At 42.3% G+C, this 23,977-nt stretch overlaps 1 protein-coding gene across 1 annotated transcript in view; it reads right to left on the bottom strand.

The window, feature by feature from the left end:
* The window catches only part of LOC129705833 (kielin/chordin-like protein), a 213,594-nt gene that overhangs the window by 162,617 nt on the left and 27,000 nt on the right, over positions 1-23,977 (bottom strand). Inside the window, exons 2-4 of the mRNA XM_055649667.1 lie at positions 10,918-11,012; positions 9,138-9,224; positions 8,794-8,853 (exon numbers count right to left, since the gene is read on the bottom strand). Coding sequence (XP_055505642.1) covers positions 8,794-8,853; positions 9,138-9,224; positions 10,918-11,012 — 242 coding nt within the window. The remainder of the gene's footprint in view (positions 1-8,793; positions 8,854-9,137; positions 9,225-10,917; positions 11,013-23,977) is intronic.

Here is a 23,977-nt window from a genome sequence, read left to right as displayed (position 1 = left end):
AGCAGCGCCCCCAGGCCCACAGCCAGCGCAGAGAAGCAGTGCTAAATCCAGCTGAACTCTGCCTGTCTCGCCGGGTTAACCTGCAGCCCTGCCTGGACTGACGGGACACCAGCCCGGAGCCGTGTGTGTTGGTAGCGCTGCTTCTCCGCGCTGGCTATAAGCCTGGGCCGTCATTCCCTTAACTCCAGGCAGAGCTGTAGGTTAACCCGGCAGAACAGGCAAAGTTGAGTTGGATTTAGCGCTGCTTCTCTGCGCTGGCTGCAGGCCTGGGGGCGCTGCTCCCGTAAGGGGGCGGGCACTCATGAGGGGACAGAAATGGTCCAGTGGCAGTTCGGCAGCGATTGCGGCGCCTGAGACCCGGGATCGATCCTGGATGCGGATGAGGTAATGTGTAAACATTCCAACAATAAAAAAAATAATTTCGACAAGAATGTGATGATGTTTGAAATCTGATCACAGTGTCATCGAAACGCTGATTTATTTTTGGTGTTCCCTGTATTAAAATATTCCATGTTAGTTTTCCAACATTACTGCATGATCCTTGCTGCATGAGCTTTTCACTACCCAATATGTAATGAAAAATGTTTATGTTATGATATAAAGAATTATTTTATGCCTAATAATATTAGATAAATATATTTTAAGGTGTTACTGAGCCATACAGTCTAGGAAGATTGAAGTAGTTGAGGCATACAATAACAATATTTATCAGACATTTAGACAGATATGTTTAGTGGAAAGGTTTAGAGGTTTATGGGCCAAGCACTGCAACATAGGACTTTAGTCAGCATGGGGAATTTGGCTGAAGAGAGGATATTTCCACAGATCTATGGGGCCAAGTTTCAGAATTTAAAACAGAAATGAAGAGCAATTTCCTTCCTTGGCAGGTTGTTAATTTTTGGAATTCTGCATCCCAGAGATCAATGGATGCTAAATTATTAAATATACTATGGGCTGAGATTGTCAGATATTGTCTCTCAATGAGTGAGGTTAATGAGGAACAGGCTGGATAGTGGAATTGAGACAAAAATCCGATCACCCATAATCTTAGTGAATGGTGAAGCAAAGTTGAAAGGCCATATGCTTATGCTCCAATTTCTTATTTTCTTTGGTGATAAACTGAATGGTGGATGGGACTCCAGGAAGGAACTGTAGATGCTGGATGTAAAAAAAAGCTGGAGTAACTCAGCGGGTCAGACAGCACTTCTGGAGAAAAGGATTAGGTGATGTTTCAGGTCAAGATCCTTCTTCAAATGGAGAGTCAGGGGAAAAGGGAAACAAGAGATATAGATTGTGATATAGAGAGATATAAAACAAATGAATGAAAGGTATGCAAAAAATATGATAAAGTATACTGGCCATTGTTAGCTGTGTGCTAGGTGAAATTGAGTTACAGACAATGAGACTCAACAAGACGACTGAAGCTAGTGCAACGACTTGGATGGGGGAGGGACGGAGAGAAAGTGGATGCAAGGGTTAGTTGAAGTTAGAGAGATTAATATTCATACCATTGGATTGCAAACTGCCTGAAGGTTGTAAGCAGTCTGAAGAAGTCTCAGCGCTGATGTGATAATGTGACAATGATAACGGGGATTAAAGAAATGGCAGAGGAGTTGAATAATGTTTATGCATCAGTCTTCACAGTGGAAGATACCAGCAACATGCCTGAAATTCAGGGGGTGGAAGTTAGTGGAGTGGCTATTACTAGGGAGAAGGCGCTTGGGAAGCTGAAAGGGCAGGTGGATAAGTCACAAGTTATAGTAGAATGAGGCCATATCAAGTCAAGTCAAGTTTATTTGTCACATACACATAGGAGATGTGCAGTGAAATGAAAGTGGCAATGCTCGCAGACTTTTGTGCAAAAGACAAACAACCAAACAAACTATAAACACAATCATAACACACATGTTCTTTTACATAATAAATAATGGAAGGAAAAACGTTCAGTAGAGTTAGTCCCTGGTGAGATAGGCGTTTACAGGACCATCGAGCAGTGGGCAGGTGCTATAGACCTGCACGGGAAGGTAGACACTCCCGCCCCCACGAGTCTTGGGCAGATGTGGCTCGTCAGCCTGGGAAGGCAGTCCATCTAGGAGAGGGAAAACTCTGATTTAAAATCTCCACTGCCTTGAAGCACGGAAAAGGCTCCAGGAATAAACCTCAAGAAAATCAGGAGTCAGAGCCCCTAAGGCAGTTCATCGTTGTCTACAATCTCACTCTGGCAGCTCCTGCAACCGCGTTGGTGCCAAACTGAAACGTCCCTGTTGTTCCTTTGGATCAATCAGTGACGTGGTGAGGGGGGACGTGCTGCATGGGCAACAGCCTGTCCTCCATATGACATCGCCCAGGCTTGCATCCGACCAGGATGCATCACCCATGGTCAGTCATGACCGAGGGGGGCCTATAAGGACCATCGAGTCCACTCCGCCATTCATTCATGACTGATCTCTTGCCTCCTAATCCCATTTTCCTGCCTCCTCCCCGTAACCCTTGATCTGTTCTAATCAAGAATTTGTCCATCTCTGCCTTAAAAATATCCACTGACTTGGCCTCCACAGCCCTCTGTGGCAATGAGTTCCACCGATTAACCACCATCTGATTAAAGAAGTTTCTCCTCAACTCCTTTCTATTAAATCTGCCCTTTAATTCGGAGGCTATGACCTCTAGTCCTAGACTCTCCCACCAGTGGAAACATCCTCTCAACATCCACTGTATCTATGCCTTTATTATTCTGTAAGTTTCAATGAGGTCCCCCTCAACCTTCTAAACTCCAGCGAGTAGAGGCCCAGTGCTGTCAAGCGCTCATTATATGCCAACCCACTCATTCCTGGAATTATTCGTGTAAACCACCTCTGAACCCTCTCCAGAGCCAGCTCATCCTTCCTGAGATATGGGGCCAAAGGTTGCTCACAATACTCCAAATGTGGCTTGACCCGTGCCTTAAGAGCCTCAGGATTACATCTCTCTGTTTTTGTATTCCAGTTCTCTTGATATAAATGCTAGCATTGCATTTTTATTCATTAATCAATTAAATCAGAATCTAAGCAACCTTTTCAATGAATATAGGAGGAATAATTCACAAGATATGGAGGTGTCCACGCACCAGTCTTGCAATGTTATTACATTAAAATACCTTCAAACACCAAAATACTACGTTCTCGTTGATAGGACTACATCATTATTTAACAGCATTGAGTTGCATCAAAGGAATATTTTAAGCACCAATTGAAAGATGTGACTTTTCCCACATAATGAATAGGGAGAATCAGGAACATTAAGAGAGCATCAGGAACAGGAAGGTAGACACAAAATGCTGGAGTAGCTCAACGTGTTAGGCAGCATCTCTGGAGAGAAGGAATGGGTGACATTTCAGGTCGAAACCCTTCTTCAGACTGATTTCTCCAGAGATACTGCCTGTCCCGCTGAGTTATTCCAGCATTTTGTGTCTACCTTCGATTTAAACCAGCATCTGCAGTTCTTTCCTACACATCAGGAACACGAAGGACTGTGATATCGTCCAGTGTTTCCTCCTTTGCTCAACACAGTCTAACTTGCTATCATGCTCGGCATGGACACTGTGGGCTGAAGGGCCTGTTCCTATGCTGTACTATTCTGACCTTTGATACAGTGTGGAAACAGGCTCTTCGGCCCACCGAGTCCGCACCGACCAGCGATCACCCTGTACACTAGCACTATCCTACACACTGGGGACAATTTACAATTTTCACAGAAGACAATTAACCTACAAACCTGCACATTTAAATCACCTAGACCGGATGGACTGCACCCTAGGGTTCTGAAAGAGGTGGCTTTAGAGATTGTGGAGGCATTGACAGTGATATTCCAAGAATCACAAGAGACAGGAGAGGTCCCAGATGATTGGAAAATTGCCAGTATTACCCTACTGCACAAGAAGGGAGCAACGCAAAATAATGGGAACTAATGGTTAGTCTGACTACGGTGGTTGGTAAGATGGTAAGAGTCCATTATAAAGGATGAGGTTATGGAGTACTTAGAAGTTCATGATAAAATAGATCGAAGTCAGCAAGGCTTTGTGAAGGGGAGGTCTTGCTTGACAAATTTGCTGGAATTCTTTGAAGAAGTAAATAGCTGGACAGACAAAGGAGAGTCAGTAGATGTTGTTTATTTAGATTTTCAGAAAACCTTTGCTAAGGTGCCACACGTGAGGCTGCTAAGGAAGATGAGAGCCCACGGTATCAAAGGGCAGATACTAGCAAGGATAGCTGGGTTGCTGGATGGCAGAAAACAAAACGTGGTAATAAAGGGGGCTTTTACTGGTTGGCTGCCAGTGACTAGCGGAGTTCCGGAGGGGTCAGTGCTGGGGCCGCTACTCTTCACGTTGTATATAAATGATTTGGACGAGGGGATTGAAGGCTTTGTGGCCAAGTTTCCTGATTTTACAAAAATAGGTGGAAGGGCAGGTATTGCAGAGAAAACAGGGACTCTGCAGAAGGACTTGGACAGGTTGGGAGAGTGGGCAGAGAAGTGGCATATGGAATATAGTAGAGCAAATTGTGGATTCATGCATTTTGGTGGTAGGAATAAAGGCGTTGACTATTTTCTAAATGGGGAGAGAATCCAAAAATTGGAGGTGCAAAAGGACTTGGGAGTACTGGTGCAGGATTCACAAAAAATTAAATCTGCAAGTCAAATCAGTATTAAAGAAAGCAAACTCAATGCTAGCATTTATCTCAAGAGGGCTTGTATACAAAAACAGGGATGTAATGCTGAGGCTCTATAAGGCTCTGGTAAGGCTGCATTTGGAATATTGTGAGCAATTTTGGGCACCATGTCTGAGGAAGAATGTGCTGGCTCTGAGATGGTCCAGAAGAGGTTTACAAGAATGATCCCAGGAATGAGTAGGTTAACTTATGATGAGCGTTTGTCAGCACTGGGCCTTTACTCGCTGCAGTTTAGAAGAATGAGAGGGGGCCTCATTGAAACATACAGAATAGTGAAAGGCTTGGATAGAGTGGATGTGGGGAGGATGTTTCCATTTGTGGGAGAGTCGAGGACTGGAGGTCATAGCCTCAGAATTAAAGGACGTTCTTTTAGGAAGGAGATGAGAAGAAATTTAATTTGAGGGTGGTGAACCTGTGTAATTCTTTGCCACAGAAGGCTGTAGGCCAAGTCAGTGGATATTTTTAAGGCAGAGATAGATAGATTCTTGATTAGTATAGGTGTCAGAGGTTACGGGGAGAAGGCAGGAGAATGGGGTTAGGAGATAGAGATAGATCAGCCATGATTGAATGACAGAGTAGACTTGTTGGGCCAATAGGCCTAATTCTACTCTTATCACTTATGACCCAAAACATCACCTATTCCTTTTCTCCAGAGATGCTGTCTGACTTGCTGAGTTACTCCAGCATTTTATGTCTAACCAGGAACTTAAAAATGACCAGCTGAGGCTCTGAAACTATCATTGAGGATAAGGGAAATAATTAATTATTTGAAATGGAGGAGGTTTTAGTCCTGCTTGACAATACGTCAACACAGCTTCCAAGAATGGCACCAATATATAGGCTTCGAAAGAAAACAAACTGTAGCAGCATTTTGATACAAAACCAATGTAATCCTTACTGAAAATATAGAATTCATAATGATTCCCCAGTGCTTCAATATATTTAATTGTGCTACTTCCATTTAGGATACTTTAATGCAGGTCCTCCACACGATGAACTCAGTAACTTCCCAAAAAATCCTGTATGTGAACGAAATACAACTAAATTAAATCCAGCTCCCTCGCATTGTCAGCCTTAGTAATTGTTCCCAGTTGGCTGAATGCCTACAGTTCCAAGTCCAACTCTGTAACAAAGCCATACTCAGTGTCTCCTTCTATTCAGCATCATTTATAGCGTGCTAATGTATTCTCTTGTTCCTATATTCAAGTAATCACCTGCTATTTACATGCCGAAAACCAGTAGGGATCTGGCTCTCACTGAATTTGCCTTTGTCTATTTGAGAAAATGTGTGGAACTAGTTACCCATTTGCTGCAAGAAATGTCTTTGGCCACTTCATATTTGCACCCGGGGGGGGGTTTGCATTGGAAACAAACCTGCTCATAGTGAAGAAATCGACAATTAACATTTTCAAAAAGATTACACATCCGAGTGGCACAGTGAGCAGAGCTGCATCCTCACAGCTCCAGCAACCCAACTCTGATGCTGCCTATGTGGAGTTTGCACATTCTCCCTATGGCCGCATGGGTTTACTTCTAGTGCTCCAGTTTCCTCCCTCATAAAAAAAAAAATGAAATGATTCAATTTATTGTCATTGTCAGTGTACAGTACAGAGACAACGAAATGCATTTTTAGAATCTCCCTTGAAAGGGAGACACAGGGCGTCGCGGTGTGCCCGCGCCTGCCGCCGTACATTCCATTACAGGCAAAGGTGGGTGAAGTGTCTTGCCCAAGGACACAACGACAGTATGCACTCCAAGCGGGATTTGAACCGGCTACCTTCCGGTTGCCAGCCGAACTCTTAGCCCATTGTGCTATCTGTCGCCCATCCCAAGATAGTGCTGATTCATAGGTCAATTGACCACTGCAAATTCCCCCCAATGTATAGAGGAGTGGTAGGATTTGGGGGCAGTTGATCAGCTTGTGGGGGAGAATAGGTTACAAGGATTAGTAAAGAATGGGATTGACTCGAGAGTGGACATGGACTTGGTTAGCTGAAATACCTCTATGTCAAAGGAACATAATGTTTATGGGCTATCTAAACCATGGTACACAGTTGTTTTCCCTTCACCTACAGCTGAAGTACAATTAGAAAAACTGAAAGAAATATGTGCCAAAATCTCAAACTGAGCAGTTCATGTTAATTGTGTTACTTATTGCGGACACCCAGTTGACATGAAACAAAGCGAGTGAATGAGAATTTAGAAGAAAGAAATATCCTGCATCCACATCTAGAACATTTTTAAATGAATCAAAACTATTAGAAGATAAGTTGATGTAACACATGAAGCAGGTCTTTATGGGAATTATCTGGAATGTAAATTCTCCAATCTCTGAGTGCATTGTCAAAGAGTTGATTACTTAGCTGTGAAATGTTCATGTTTCAGATAACACTGACTATCCTGTCTATTAAACATTTGTGCTGTATTTGTTTTAATCTATTTCCAATCCCTAATCAAATGTTATTTCAAATATCTCTAACGGTGAAACAAAAAAAAAAGGGACTCAGTAGAATTTTCCATCCCACAGGAGGTGGGTTCACTTGAGAAAAGATTGCTCTGGAGATGAGCTGAATAAAAGCTTGCAGGAGAATGAAGAAAACATCCAATCAGACAAGGAATTTTAAGTAAATTGGTTTTAAGGAAGATCAGGCCTTTGGATTTTAATCCATTTCTGCCAACATTTTTCATCAATTTCTTCTGTGAAAGTTGAAATTGATCATAGAAACATAGAAAATAGAGTAGGATATTCGGCCCTTCGAGCCAGCACCGCCATTCAATATGATCATGGCTGATCATCCAAAATCAGTACTCCGTCACTGCCTTTTCCCCATATATCCATTGATTCCATTAACCCTAAGAGCTAAATCTAACTTTCCCTTGAAAACATCCAGTGAATTGGCCTCGGACTTATGTGGCAGAGAATTCCACAGATTCACAACTCTCTGGGTGAAATATTTTTCCTCATCTCAGACCTAAATGGCCTACCCCTTATTCTTAAACTGTGACCCTTGGTTCCCCAACATGGGGAACATTTTTCCTGCATCTGGCCTGTCCAATCCCTTAAGTATTTTATATGTTTCTGTAAGATCCCCTCTATAAGATCCCCATCAATGGCTCATTGATGGTTTTATAATAATATTCAATACTGTTTTGAATTTTCAGGGCCAGACAATCTCCCAAGTTAAAAAACATGAACATTTTTGGTAATTTTAATACTACACACTCAACAAAAATTGCTTTATCCTGATATTCATTTTAATGTTTTTTTTTTAGATAACTGACCTATACTAAGACCTGTAGTCGACCAATGATTTTTCATGACAAGAGTTAACATGTCCATTTTAATAGCACACATTAGTAAAATTGAAAATGAGTCAACTGTACACATGTCAATGGAAAAACAGTCCAGGAGGTTTACAAGAATGATCCCAGGACAAGCAGATAGGTTTACAGTGGGGTGTCTTACAACAGTGAGAGAATGGGGAGAATTGTGTGGGAGGCTTTGGTTGTGCCTAGCCAGAAACATTTTTTTTTTTCATACCAGTCTGTAGAAGGGTCCCCAGTCAAAACATCACCTATCCATGTTCTCCAGAGATGTTGCTGGAGCTGCTGAATTACTCCTGCACTTTGTGTCATTATTTTTCAAAGTTGTCCTCACTTCTCTTCAGTTGCCAGATCTCCGGAGGCCTTAGAGACTCAATCAGAGTGGCTTGATCTTTCAAAGCAGGTTCAATCAGAAGCCTCATTACATTATTTAAACTCTCATCTAGATTTGGCCACTTACCTACTGTTCTATCTTTGTTAAACTTCAAAGTGAGTGGGTTGGAGAAGAATTATGATTTGGTTTCAGAGCTTTAATATTTTATCTTGGCCAAACACAACTAATCCTTTACATTACAATACATTATTTTTCAATACTCAATTGCCATGTCATAATCTTGCACGGTGCCTTTACTGGAAGTAATAAAAATTATTTTTTTAATGCAGTATTCATTTGCATTGAAACGTGTTGCAAACAGAATTTTATTATGCAAACAGAATTACACATGTTGCAAATAGAATTTTATCTAAAGTGTTTCATTTTTCTCACCTTCACTGTCCGAGTGGTTTAATAACAAATCGCTGAAAAGTTGACTGGACCTTCCATCATCTGCAATATAAAAGAAAGGAAAACATCAATCAAATACCAGCCTGACTAGTTGCATCTTATAAAGTTCATTAGAAAAGACAAGGTTGGCCAGAATTTTCCACATGTTGAGTTTGTCTCTCATGTCAATGCCATTGGAGATAATATGTACCAGTCATCTTTGAATAAACCAATGATATTGTGTCTCCCACACAAAAAGAACTGTCCTCTGTCCAAGTTCCTATGTTATCTAAACGCAAACAATGAGGTACATTATCTCAAAAGCAGTTGATAGTTGCTATGGTTACCTGAGCAGGAGATTCCTTGACCTCCTCTGCAGAAGCAGAGATTGGGTGCAACGCAGTAACCATTCCCACATCCAAAGGAACACACCGCTGCAAATAAAACAAACAAGGTCATGGTTAATGTGAATTTGTTTCCCATGAGAATCGTTTGCACTAATCCTCAACAATTACACTTTGAAACAGCTGGTACTCAATAATTAGCTTCTTTGATTTTAGAAACTGTTGCTTGATTTTTCCACGCAATTTATCATAAGGCTCCTTCTCAAGTACAAGCAATGTGTTTTAAATCATACTTCCATCAGTACTGTCTTGGATATGTTTAGCAATGGTACTGAGAATACGTTTGGGTTGGAGGAAAGGTATTGGAGTTCTCTACTCTGAAACAAGGAATATAAACTTGATATACTAGAGAGATCATGTGAAAATGAAGCAGACGTTGCAGGACTGGAGGGGTAGAATGAGAATTAGCAGCTGATAAAGTGGGGGCAATGAAATCAGAGGTTGGAGAGACAGGCATCAGAGACCAACTGACTCGGGACATGTGGTTCTTATGCAGGGATCAGACCTGCCTTAGCTGTGATCTCCACCCAAATGTTGGCAGTCTCTGCCTTTCTCAGAAATTAAGCATTTTCATCTGGTAGGCAGTGGAAAGTCTTGCCAATCACAATGCTTGTCAAGCGACTTCAGGGATGTGATTGAGAGTGGCAATATGAGCAAGCAGTGATATTGTATGTGGGGCAAGGGCATATGCATGGGTCGGAGACTTAGAGATATATAGTGAGTCAAAAGGAGACTACCATAGTTACCCAACCAGATGCAACTAAATTTAAGGTAGCTCTTTCTTCCCAAAAACCCGTTCTGGATTAAGTCCTCCCCCCACCACCTCCAGTTTAAATTCCATTTGGAATATTTTGGAGGACCAAGAAACCAAGAAGAAACCAAGAGAGGCTGGGATGTAGGATAAAAGAGAGGATATAGAGTGAGCGAATGAGTCAGACAAATCGTGAGTGGATGAGAGCATCGTTGGCAATGTATCACACAATAGGTCCAACCACAGACCAGAAGTTGCCTGTGCAGATAAAAGAGATGACATGTCACCAAAAAGTGCCTTAAGGGCCTGTTCCACTTGGGCGGCCTAATCCGCGAGTTCTGGCGAATTTGCCCTCGACTCATACTCGCAGCATGGTCGACCCAAGGTCGTAGGAGGTCTTTGTAACTCTCCTTCATGCTCGAGACTAGTCCCCGTGCACTTGAGGCATCAGCTAGGTCGCGGCGTAATTTTCAACATGTTGTAAAATGCCCGTGAGTAAAAAAAGGTCGCCATGGAAAAAAATCGATACTTTATTTACTCGTAGGTTTAGTCGTAGTAGTTCAGCATGTTAGTCGTAGGTAATCAAGGGGAATTGAAGGGAATCAAAGGTAGTCGAAGGTAGTCGTAGATAGTCTTCATCATAGTCGAAGGGAGTTCGAAGGAGGTCGTCTTCACTCTCCACTATTCGGTGTCCAATTTTTCCGAAGTTAGTCGCAGCTAGTCTTCAACATAGTCGAAGGAGGTCTTCAACATAGTCGAAGGAGGGCTTCAACATGACATTTTTTCCAACTCTTCTAAACTCGCCAATTCGGTCGCCCAAGTGGGACAGCCCCTTTACTTACTCTTCACTCAATACAGAGTTGCAATGGCTGACCAAAGCAGAAGTGATTGGACAGCAGCATGCAGAATTTGGAGCAGGGTGAGAAAGAGGAGTCAAATCTGAAACATTTCCTTCAGGATTTTGTAACTTACGCATGACACAGAGTCCACTGCCCAGCGTTCGCCTCCAGCCCAGGCAGCAGCCACTTCCATATCGCGACTGGCACATATGAGGACCATGACGATACCTGCAAACAAAACAAAGAAATACTTCACAGAAATCCTACTCTGTATAATCTAAAGAATGGAAAAGCTTACATTTATTTAACATAGAGTCAGTCACAGTGTCATACAACGTGGAAACAGGCCCCTTGGCCCAACTTGCCCACCAATCATTGCCAAAAGGGTGCTCATCTAAATAAGTTAGTTCACTACTATTTTGCGGATAAGCATGAAAACCCATTTGCCAAAAGAAATAATAGATAAACAGCAGTTAAACAAATAGCTAATCTGGCTTGGTTGAACATGGAAACTGTATGCATTAACATTATGAAATGTATCAGTTAACCTCAATGATTTGCGAATGTCCATAGCCTATTCAAACCAGCAGCACTCAGAGATTCTGAAGGGATATGTTGCTCAGTGCACCACAATTATTATTTTTAATATTGACATATAAGAAATGCCCAAGTGCTAATTGTTATATGGATAAAACAATTTAATATTTGATATACCTAAGAGGCAATCTTCCTTCAAAGTTAACAGCAAGCACATTTAATTTTAATCAATGGCTTCTTAAATAATTTATATCATACAGACAAACTTTAATTTCCTCTGTATCAATATACAATGTGAATACCACGTCAGTGAACCTTTCAACTGGAGCAATTATTTTCATGAACTGAATACTGAACTGTATACAAAAATGAATTTCACTGTACCTGTGACAAATAAAGTACCATACCATGCTGGAATTTTGTGCATCTTTTCACCAGCTGGTGGTAGTTCTGAGACTGTCGTGACTTTAGGAATAAAGTGTGAGTATTTTAGTTTAGAGATACAGCATGGAAACAGGCCCTTCAGCCCACCAAGTTCATGCTGACCATCAATCACCAGTTCAAATTAGTTCTGTGTTATCCCATTTTCTCATCCACTCCCGACGCGTCAGCAGCAATTTTCCTTAGAGGCCTACTCACAGGTCTTTGGGATGTGGAGGGAAACCAGAGCACCCAGAGGAAATCCACACATGACAGGCAGAATGTGCAAACTCCACACAGCCAACACCCAAGATCAAAATCTCTGCAGTGAGGCAACAGCACTACCACCTCCACCACTGTGCTGACATATTGTTTGAACATTTCAGACAGGCTTCTCTTCAATGATGGTGTCCAGTGGAGCGACCTTCTGAACATTTCCTTTATATATATTCACTACCAACTTGGTTCAATGGTAATAGACAGGAATTCAATCCCATGCCAGAGATCTGAACATGGAATACAAGCGGACACTTCAGTGGAACTACTGAAAATTGCTGCATTGTCAAACGGCATAACTTCAGATGAAACCTTAAACTGAGGTTGTGTCTATTGCACAGGGAGAGTTATTGCTCCCACTGCATTATTTGAAGAACAATGAGGAATTCTTCCAATACCTTGGCCAAAATGTATCCCTTGAACAACACCAAAAGCAGTTTCACCAGATATTGTGTTAATCTTTGTAAAAGAAAACTGCTGTGCACAAAATAATTGCTGCCTTTGGCTATGTTAACAGCAGCATTTCAAATGTAATTCATTGACTGTGAAGTACTTTGGGACATCCCAAGGAACAAAAGAGTAATTTCCACTTTTTGACGATCGTGCGAGACGCCGTTTTCGATCATTCTTTTCATCAAGGTCCTTAATGGAGCACTGTATTCCAGATGGCTTACTGTACAAGCCAACATCTGACGTATTTAACACCCTGATATGTATTCCATTGCCTGTTGTATAACCTTGTCAAGTACTACAGCCACAGACAAGTTCCTGTTGAATTACTCCAGCACTGTGTCTTTTTTTGCAAACCATCTGCAGTTCCTGGTGTCTAAAATATTCCCATCTGATGTGCAACCTCTTCCAGGTGCATGGTAGCTGATATATCTGCCTTCTTTGAAAATGAACATAGAACAGGCCAGATAATCAGGAAAACATTGTCCATTCATGATCTTATAAATCTGAACAAGAGATGATTACAACACAGACAGAAATAAACAACCAGAGAAGGTAATAAGTTATGAATAAAATTTGGATAGCAATAGATGATGAATTGTCAACCTTTTCACTTCAATTAATTTTTTTACTGCCCACTGCCAATAAAATCATAATCTTAAGAAATCTGGAATTCCAAACCTTCTATGAGCTCTGCCACGAATGGTTTCTTTCCTTTACAGTTGAAGTGATCATTATCAATCAATCAATCAATCCACCTTTATTGTCATCTTGCAAGCAACAAGTACAGTGCAAAATGAAAAGACGTTTCCCAGTGAATAGCGGAGCATCGCACATGAAATTTAAAAACACTTCTCACATAATAACACTAAAAAAAACAATCCAGTCCCTGATGGAACAGAATAAATAGTTAAAAGCAGGTAAAAAACACAATGTTAAAATACAGTAAACCAATCATAAAAAATGTCCGGGGCCGCTGATTTGAGTGGCCAGTGCCAGTTATTAAAGTGTCCGTGCCAGCCGCAGAGTCAAGTCAAGTGACTGTGAGTGCAGAGTGACTGTTTAGCAGCCTCACCGCCTGTGGTAGGAAGCTGTTTAGCAGCCTCGTAGTCCGGGCTTTGATGCTTCGATATCTCTTGCCTGATGGCAAGAGATCCAGGTGTGTGTGGAGGGGGTGCAGTTTGTCCTTGGCAATTCTCTGTGCTTTCTTCAGACAGCGGCTCTGGAACAGTTCTTGTACCGAGGGTAGGGAGACGCCAATGATCCTCTCTGCTCCCCTCACTACCCTCTGCAGAGCCTTCCTGTCCGAGCAGTTGCAGGTGCAGTACCACGTATTTATGCAGTACGTGAGTACAGACTCCACCGTGCCCCTGTAGAAAGTCCTGAGGATGTTGGTGGGGAGTGAGGCCTGTTTTAGTTTCCTCAGGAAGTGCAGTCGCTGATGGGCCCGTTTGACGGTCCCAGTGGTGTTCCTGGACCAGGTGAGGTTGTCCGTTATCTGCACACCGAGGAACTTTATGCTCTCCACTCTCTCCACTGCAGTGCCACTAATGCTGAGCGGTGTATGCTCTGGCTGCGCCCTCCTGAAGTCGACAACCATCTCCTTAGTTTTGTCGACATTCAATTCCAGGTTATTTTTGCCGCACCAGTCCACCAGTTGTTCTACTTCCTCCCTGTACCTTGTTTCGTCATCTCCACTGATGAGTCCCACCACTGTAGTGTCGTCCGCGAACTTTATGATTTTATTGTCCCTGAATCTGGCAGCACAGTCATGTGTGAGCAGTGTGAACAACAGCGGGCTGAGCACACAGCCTTGAGGGGAGCCGGTGCTCAGCGTGATCGAGCCTGAAGTGTTCTTGCCAACACGGACTGACTGCGGTCTCTCTGTCAGAAAGTCCAAGATCCAGTGACACAGGGTGGTGTTGAGGCCCAGCAGGGTTAGTTTCTCCACAAGTCTCTGTGGGATGATGGTATTAAACGCTGAGCTGAAGTCAATGTACAGGATTCTGGCGTATGTGTTCTTGTGTTCCAGATGCGCGATTACTGTGTGCAGCGTGGTGGAGATGGCATCCTCTGTAGAGCGGTTGGGGCGATAGGCAAACTGTAGGGGGTCTAACGATGAGGGGAGGCTGGCAGTAATGTGGGGGTTTCACCAGGCGTTCAAAACACTTCATTATTATTGGGGTCAGGGCGACAGGGCGGTAGTCATTTAGGCAGGCAACCACTGGTTTCTTCGCTATGGGGATTATCGTGGAAGTTTTGAGGCATGTGGGGACAATGGCCTGACTAAGGGAGATGTTAAAGATGTCTGTTAGCACATCTGTTAACTCCTCAGCACATTCCTTTAGCACACGTCCTGGGATGTTGTCGGGTCCGACTGCTTTCCACGGGTTGACCTTAGACAGGATTCTCCGTGTGTCCATTTTGTCTATGGTCAGGACTGGCTGGTCGGTTTGTAGGCAGGGGCTGGCTCTCCTCTTGGGTGTGGTGTTTGCTGCATCAAAACGTGCAAAGAAGTTGTTTAGTTTATCTGGGAGAGAAGTGTCCGTGTCGGTTACCTGCTGCCTTGCCTTGTACCCCGTCAGATCAACTTCAATTATATGTACTTCCAGTTGGTGCATTCAGATTTCATTATGGGCCTGTCCCACTTAGGCGACTTTTTAAAGCGGCTGCAGGAAACTATGCAGTCGCCACATGCTCGCCACATGTTCACGGGTGTTTGCCGGGGAGTCGCCTTCATGATCGTGAGGAGTTCCCACATTCCGGGAATTAGTCGCGGCCTCATTATGGTCGCTGTGAATTTTTCAACATGTTGAAAAATTAGCGGCAACTAGAATGAAGTCGCCATGGAGAGTAGTGAGAATTCTCGATCCGTAAGTGGGTCGGCAGGAGGGCCTAATGGGTTGCCAGGAGGTCGAAGGTTCTCGGTGGTTCTCGTAGGTTGTAGCCGGTGCTGACGGTGAATTTCATTGGCTCATTGGGGAAAAAAAAGGTAAGCAATAGTTTTCAGAAACAAGGATAACCCACCGGTAATGTTAAATGTCTGCCGAGCTTCACAGCCGTGTATCACTGGCTTATTAAAAGTTGTCTCCACTCCTTCTCCTCCCCTTTTTTAAAGGACTTACCGTACACTGTGCTTTAGCCATCTTTTTACAGCGCCAACCTTCCTGTTCATCGCGGTGTGTATCTGTATCACCTTGGTTTTGCACTGTGTGAATTTTTTACACAGGGCAAGCGGGGGGAGCGCTGTGTTTGTGTGTATGTGTTCCACTCTGACAGTCGCCGTTCCAGTTCCCGGTTTTCGAGGTGACTGCTGGCAACTTGACGGTCGCCGGCAGTCCACTGAAAAATCGCCTAAGTGGGACAAGCTCATTAGGCTAGATTTGGACAATACCAACAATATCAGGTCTCCACTCATAAGGTCATATCGAATAGGAGTTGAATTATGCCATTCGGTCCATTCAATCATGGCAGATCTATCTCTCCCTCCTAACCCCATTCTCCTGCTTTCTCCACGTAACCTCTGACACCTGTACTAATCAAGAATCTATCTGGGTCTGATGAAGGGTTTCGGCCCGAAACGTTGCCTCTTTCCTTCGCTCCATAGATGCTGCTGCACCCGCTGAGTTTCTCCAGCACTTTTGTCTACCTTCGATTTTCCAGCATCTGCAGTTCCTTCTTAAACAAGAATCTATCTATCTCTGCCTTAAAACTGACTTGGCCTCCACAGCCTTATGTGGCAAAGAATTCCACAGATTCACCACCCCCTGACTAACGACATTTCTCTTCATCTCCTTCCTAAAAGAATGTCCTTATATTCTGAATTCTATTTTTCTCCTTTCTGTTTCTATGTTACGCATTCCTCTTTAAGCTCAAATCTCCACCAGTTCCACCTGTTTACACTCAATACACACTCCCTCTGATAGTCTTTCCTTACATTGTGTCCAGCTGAAATTGGCTGGCGTGGAAAAATGTTTAAAGAAAACATTGATGCTGCAAATTTGAAATAAAGTCAGGTAGCATTTGTGGACAGAGAAATAGTGTTAATGTTTCAGGTCAAAGACCTTTCTCAGAATTAGACCAATGCCAAGGTTTGCCATTGTTGTTTAGAGTAAGTATTGCATTCATCAAGTTATGACAAATTATTATTAAACAAGCTCAAATATAGTGAGCAAGTAGGAAAAAATGCATTAGAATGCAATGTTCGAAATTAATGCACCAATTGTTCCACCAAATCCCACCATGAGCAAAGTATATTGAATGACCTCCTGTATATGATTCTAATAAAAACAAAAATTATTCTGCAATAATGGCCACAATCTTGCATTAATTTGTAATCTACGAACAAATTAGAATATTATAAACAGATAATATCTCACAATAACGTTTAGTAAAGTGAGAATACTTCAGTTTTAAACAGAATGTTTTTTACTTTCTGGTTTATTGTGATTGACAGCTTTGTGACATTCCCGACAGCTGAGCCTGATAACAAGTGACAACAACAAAAGCAACATTTATGGGACAGATATTGCTGGGTTTTTGTGGGTAGATTTACTGCAACAACACAACAACTTTGCTTCCAAATACAAAGTTTGTAATGCAGGAAAAAAGACTGTAAACATTCACATTTTGTAATCTGACTATAATCCTTGTGAATGTATCCTCCTTCAACGCAGTTTCAGAATGTTAATGTGTTCAACCGATTTATCATTCAGTGTTTTATCATTTCTAGACACTTGAGATGGAGATAAAGAACAATATCACTGAAATATGATTTTCATCAGCACAATTCTGAGCCCATTGTTCTGAAATGTCCTGTGCTAGCAGGGAGTAGCTCATCTAATGATGAAAGAGTACAGGGAGGTGATCAAGAACCTTGTCTCCGGGTGTCATGCCAACAACTTTTCTCTCAATGCCAGCAAGACAAAGGAGATAGTGATCAACTTCAGGAAGTGAAGCGGTACATATACCCCAGTTTGCGCTGATGTCGCCAAAGTAGAGATGGTTGAAAATTCCTAGGAATCAATATCACCAACAACTTCTCCTGGACCATCCATATTGAAGCAACAACCAAGAAAGCACGCCAATGCCTCTTCGAAGGGTTAAGAAGGGCATGTCCCCTACAACTCTCATCAACTTCTGCAGATGCGCAATAGAAAGCATTTTATCAGGATGCATTACAGCTTGGTGTTGGAGCAGCTCCATCCAAGGCCACAAGAAATTGCAAAGAATTGTGGATGCATCCCGGACCATCACACAAACCAACCTCCCTTCCATGCGGAGACGGAAGCCGGCTACGGAAATGGGGCCGAAAATTACCCATGAATCTGCCTACGTCTTTTTCATCGAATGGACTCTCTTGCTCGCTATAGGATCTGGATAGCATACAACAAAAAAAACTTTTCACTGTGCCTCAGTATACATGACAATAAACTAAACTCTGCTAACTGAGAAAAGAAAGCAAGCAACTAATTTCTTATGTATGTTAGCTCCTTTGATTCCCAAACCATGTTGCAAAGTATAAATATTGGTCACTCAGAAATATGAACAATTGATTTATTCCCCACAGTTTATTAGATGATGTTGAAGAGCAGGGAGTTTTCTATACTTGCAGCATTCATGTTGTATTGACTCAGTCCATTCCCATCCTGAAGACACAATCCAAAGTCATGAACTTGCTCCTCGATATGACAGAGGCATCTCAGCAACCTTACCCTAATTTGACTGCTTTGTGACTTGGGGTCTTGCTCCATTCAACTCCCTCTACCTCGATGGAAATATTTGCTGCTAACCAAATACCAGCAACAAATGAGGTGGCATGGTGGCGCAGCGGTAGAGTTGCTACCTGACAGCGCGTGCAGTTCCGGATTCAATCCTGACTACGGGTAGTGTGTCTGTACGGAGTTTGTATGTTCCCCCCATGACTGCATGGGTTTTCTCCGAGATCTTTGGATTCCTCCCACACCCCAAAGGCGTACAGGTATGTAGATTAATTGGCTTGGTGTATGTGTACGTTGTCCCTAGTGTGTGAAGAATAGTGTTAATATGCGGAGTTCGCTGATCGGAGTGGACTTGGTGGGCCGAAGGGCCAGTTTCCACTCTGTATCTCTAAAACTATAACTAGATGACGAAACAAAATCACCGGAGGATAGGCGGTATGAGGTACTTTGTTGCACACTGCAATAGTTTGGAACAGATTAGATTAATTCACGTGAGACCCATCAGGTGTGAGCAACCAAGCTCCGATTATTAAACCAACAGAAGAGGGACTGTTTTGCCCGACAGCACAACATCATCTCCCTTTGCAAAAAAAATGTACAGCTTAACTTCCTGGTCTTATGAATTAAGAGTTCCCATCTTTAATTGGTGTTGATAGTTATCGTAACAGGCAGAGGAATGGTTGTTGGTGAAGCAGGGCAGTTAATGTGAAGATCAGGCTGAGTTGCAAACCTGTTCATGATCTTATGTTTTCTGCTAGAAGGAATATATTTGGCATTATTCAAGGATGTAAATTAATATCTATCCCATTATCAGTGTCGATAACTATTGCTCATGCGGTTTTCACCATTGAATGTTTTAATATTCCATGGGTGTACAGTAGAGAGTATACTGACTGGCTGCATCATGGCCTGGTTCTGTAAACCGAATGCCCGGGAATGAAGCAGGCTGCAGAAAGTGGTGGACATTGCCTGGTCCACCGTGGGTATTGATTGCCCCACCATCGAATGGATTTAAAGGAAGTGCTGCCTCAAAAAAGCAGTTGATATCATGAAAGACGCACACTACCCTAACCACGCTCTCATCTTGTTGCGACTGTCTGGAAGGTAGATACAATGGCCTGACCACCAGGTTTCTGAACAGCCTCTTGCCAACAATCAACAGGCTCTTAGATCCATACTGCACAACCCTACCACCACCTTACCTTAGCAACAGTCTACTATGGACTTTGTTTTGGTTACACTGCTTACTTTGATTTTTGCACTATTATGTTCTGGTTACCTGGTTATGAAGCCTGCAAGCCCAGGTAAGATCATTTTATTCTCAAAATATTCTCAAATCCCCCCACCACCCCCTCTTAATCAGCTCCTGCTAACCAGTAGAAGAGTATGTGGGTCCCATCTTGAACCCAAGAACTGGAGCTGAAGCCAACCATTCTTGATCCAAAAAGCCAACCATTTGTGAGCCACAGTGAGGGAAAGAGGTGGTAGTTCTTCAAAAATATTCAGCTCAACTTAACCAAGGAAAGAAAACAATTTAAACCTTTGTAATGAAATGACATATCATAAAATAGTACACAAACAGAAAAATAAGTTTCGCCAAAACACAATTTCCTCAAGTTGGATCTCGTTTAAGAGAAAAGGGTAACAAATTGTGTCATTCAATTCCAACACTTCTCAGAGATTGACCAAACTGATTGAAAAAAGCCTTCTTAAATATCTTGCAGGAGCCTGCAAAGTCCTTTGAGTCCCGGTCTCTACAGACTGAGTAATCTTTTCCAAAACACTTCTAAAAAGCTGTGAATGAAGACTTCTATTCCAATAAAAGCTCATGCTGTTAATCTTTTTTTTATTGCATTTATTACATTTTAATGATGTTTATCCCTCAGAGGCTGTGCTTTGCTAGGAAGTGACCCACTGAGCAGTCCGATATCACCTGAGAAACATCTGGTCCACATTCTCATTGACTGAATATTCTAAAGGCTGGTTTCTGCAATAATAATTACCCTCCCATTTGTCAGTCTCTCTAACCAACTCTGGATCAGTTCCACAAACTTATTCATGTGAAGAAAATACATTATGGAATAAAGGAGGTGCCAGATAGGAAGAAGTTCAGTGCTGCATGTGTAAAGTCATATCACTTCACTTACAAAGGTGGTAAATTCATTAGCACAATTTCCAGCCTACTCCAATATATTCTTTGTTTTTTTATCTGCTGGAGCCCAGCAATCATATGGTACGTTGCTCAAGTGGCCATTCTAAGTATGAATCCAGAAAGTTAGGCTTTTCAATTGAGGTGCCTCAAGGCCAAATTGAATCTCTTCCTTTTTCAACATACACAAGTTAGCAGAGGGATATTGGGGCAGTGGCCTAATCCATTTGGTGTTATTTTTCAATGGGAGCGTACGGCATTGTGTGACTAAAGTGTGTGGGAGACAACAGTCAAGTCTCCTAAATTAAAATCCAATGTATAGAACTGCAAAAAAAAAAGATAGCAAACATTTCATTCCAACTTTCCAGACCTTTACCCATTCATACCAATTTTACAATTCCCAAAAGATCAAATAAACTATTCACTTTTGTTGCCTCGAATCTCAAAGGAACCAGATATCACCCTTGAGCCCATTTTCATTCCTGCCCAGTCTACAAAATTCCCAATAAAAAGCAAAATGCAATTCAAAATAGCCGTTTGAAACAAACATAAGCCCAGGTGCTACAGCACGTTTTAGAAATCAAATCCATTCCATTAAATAATTGCCTTTGTTGAGTGTTTTGTGTTACTTCAAATGAGCTGTTGACTGCATGATTGAGTGGGTGATGAGTTGAAGGCTTGCCAGATACTTATAAGAATTTGGAGTTTATAGTCCCTGGCTCATGTACATTGTTACTTAGCCAAGTAGTTAATGTGTTCATCAGGATTCAATTACAACCCTAATCACACCAGTATCTTTCGAATGACACAACTTCATAGAATGATTTAATCAATTGCAAGGAACATGCAACTATCCTGGGACCCTAATATGCATCGAAACAGGGAACAAAAGATTAAGTTCAAAAGTATTTAATAGTCATAGGTCACTTACACCTTAGCAAGGTGGTGGTATCCATTACTCCTATGCCTTGGAGTGTCCAGTTGTTTCAATGTGAATTAAAGAATTCCCAGTGGATTCCTCAATGGCTGCCATGGAGGAGCTCCAGAAATTTGAGGAAAAGCATGCAAATGTCATGAGAACAGCTATGTCAAAAATTGACAGGATAGTCAAAGGGCAGAAACCTCAATAAGTACAACTATCGGCTCCCCAAAACGAAAGCATTAAGCATTTACAAAGATGACATGTATTTCATGAAAAGGTTATTGGTCCATCACATCATTGGCTTAATAGGGGTGGTGGTGCGAAACAGGCTGTCCATGGGGCTAACGATGTGTTATAATCACGTTCTTGACCAGACTGGTAATTACATTTGCCATTTTCTTGCCTAATTGATGGCCTTGCTCATCAATAAAATTGAATTACATAACACTTTTAATAGCTTTGTATATTGTGTACCAATTTCTCATCATCACCTAGAACCTAGATACTTCATGGTGAGGCAGTCTTTTAATTCCTACAAGGATTTTGATAACCTCTGCTCTGCACCCAAGTTTTTTCTGAATTTGTAGCTTTATCACACTGATTCCCTTCAGTAATTTTCAAATGGTCCAGATTCACTTTACTCTTTCCCCAAATACCCATATATCTCACTGCCTCTATGCTACTGGCAGTGGGGCGGGACTATGTCATCTTCAGCATCATGTCCAATCAGCAAGGTGAGAAGTCAGATGTTTTATCGCAGTCCTTTCTGAGACAAAACGTGCTCCTTAAAGTGAGATGATATCAGCAGTACACTGAGAAAGTAGAGCAGACCAAATGTCAGTAATTGTACATGGAGCAAACATTTAGTCTTTTGGGAAATTGAAAAACCTGCAATGGTAAATTGTCATTTTTCATTTCCATTCTCATGACAAAAAGTAAGATTGGTAATGAGTGAAAGCCAAATTTATGAACTGATACTGTTGTAACTGTTCAATTTCTTGCATTTAATTCCATACGGCATTCCAAAACTGATGTTTCAATTGTTGCATTCCAAAATTAGCTATAATTCTGGGCAATCTTTCCCATAATAACTCAATTTTAACAATGTGAGATCACTCCAATGTATACTCCAGCTGAATGAAAAAAAATGTGATGGACTCAGCACAAATCTTGCAGCTCAAAATTCTGCTTTCTTTGAGTCCCATGGACCATGAGAAGTAGGGGCAATATCCACCATAACAATCTGCAAATCACATGGAACAGTATGTCCCCAAGTCCACCATTGCCTTCATGGTATTAATTATGGTTAATTAAGGAGGAATATAGAAGGGCATGTTAGGATCAGCACCGTGCATTCAATAAAAATGAGACGCCAACTTCGTGAACCTGTACTGCATGCATGCAAAACAGCAAAAACATAGCAACATACCAACCAGTACATTAGAACAAAGCACTGCTCTTCAGCCACATCTAGTCCTGAATGCTGATCATTTAATAAGAGGAAGAGGCTCCAAGAAAATCCCCACCCTCACCATCACAGGGCCCAATACGGACTGCTAAAGGCAAGACTCATTCAGTCAGAAGCCATGAGTGAATAATAGGGGGGGTGAGGGGGGAATAGGGGGGAATTTTCGGTCCACCTAACATTTTCCGTCACCTACCTCGACGGAGATGCAACTATTTTCCTTGTCGTCGCCTACCTTGCGGCCTAACATCTTGGATTGGTGCGGCCATTCCTGGAGTCGGGCCCAGAACTTCATCAGCGGGCTCAGCGTGGACTTTACCATCGTGGAACGGGGTTATATCTTGCCGGGGATCACCGGAGAAGAGCTTCGACCGCCGGCCTGTGGCCTATAACATTCTGAAGCCGCAGTCTCCTGTAGGGAAGTGGCCGATTCGGGAACTCCAAGCCGTGAGTGTGTTCGATCTGTCCCGACTTCCTTGTCTCAACCATCCCGACGAGAGGGCTTGAACATCAGGCCATCCATAGCGGCAACTATGGAGGGCCAAGGCCCCCAACCACGTGTGAACAAAGGATGAAGACTGACTGAACTTTGTTGCCTTCCATCACAGTGAAGAATGCTGTGGTGGATGTTCATGTTAAATTCTATTGTGTATTTCTGTTCTTTTTTAATGATCAGGTATGTCCTGTTCATAAAGGACGAGAAGAATCGAACCCAGCTCACTACAACCCAATCATTCTACATTCAATCATCAGTAAAGAGATAAAAAATGTTATCAACTGTGCTGAAACAGCACTAAATCGTGGAACGGGGAATTACAGACCAGTTAGTCTGACGTCGGTAGTGGGGAAACTGCTAGAATCAGTTATTAAAGATGGGATAGCAGCACATTTGGAAAGTGGTGAAATCATTGGATAAAGTCAGCATGGATTTATGAAGGGTAAATCATTATAGAATTTTTCGAGGATGTAACTAGTAGAGTGGATAAGGGGGAACCAGTGGATGTGTTATATCTGGACTTTCAGAAGGCTTTCGACAAGGTCCCACATAAGAGATTATTATACAAACTTAAAGCACACAGTATTGGGAGTTCAGTATTGATGTGGATAGAGAACTGGCTGGCAGACAGGAAGCAAAGAATAGGAGTAAACGGGTCCTTTTCACAATGGCAGGCAGTGACTAGTGGGGTAGCGCAAGGCTCAGTTCTGGGACCCCAGCTATTTACGATATATATTAATGATTTGGACGAGGGAATT

This window comes from Leucoraja erinacea, chromosome 18 (assembly GCF_028641065.1).
Source record: "Leucoraja erinacea ecotype New England chromosome 18, Leri_hhj_1, whole genome shotgun sequence".
Lineage (NCBI taxonomy): Eukaryota > Metazoa > Chordata > Chondrichthyes > Rajiformes > Rajidae > Leucoraja > Leucoraja erinaceus.
Note: the sequence above shows the minus strand (reverse complement) of the source record. Positions and strands in the feature narration are given on the sequence as shown.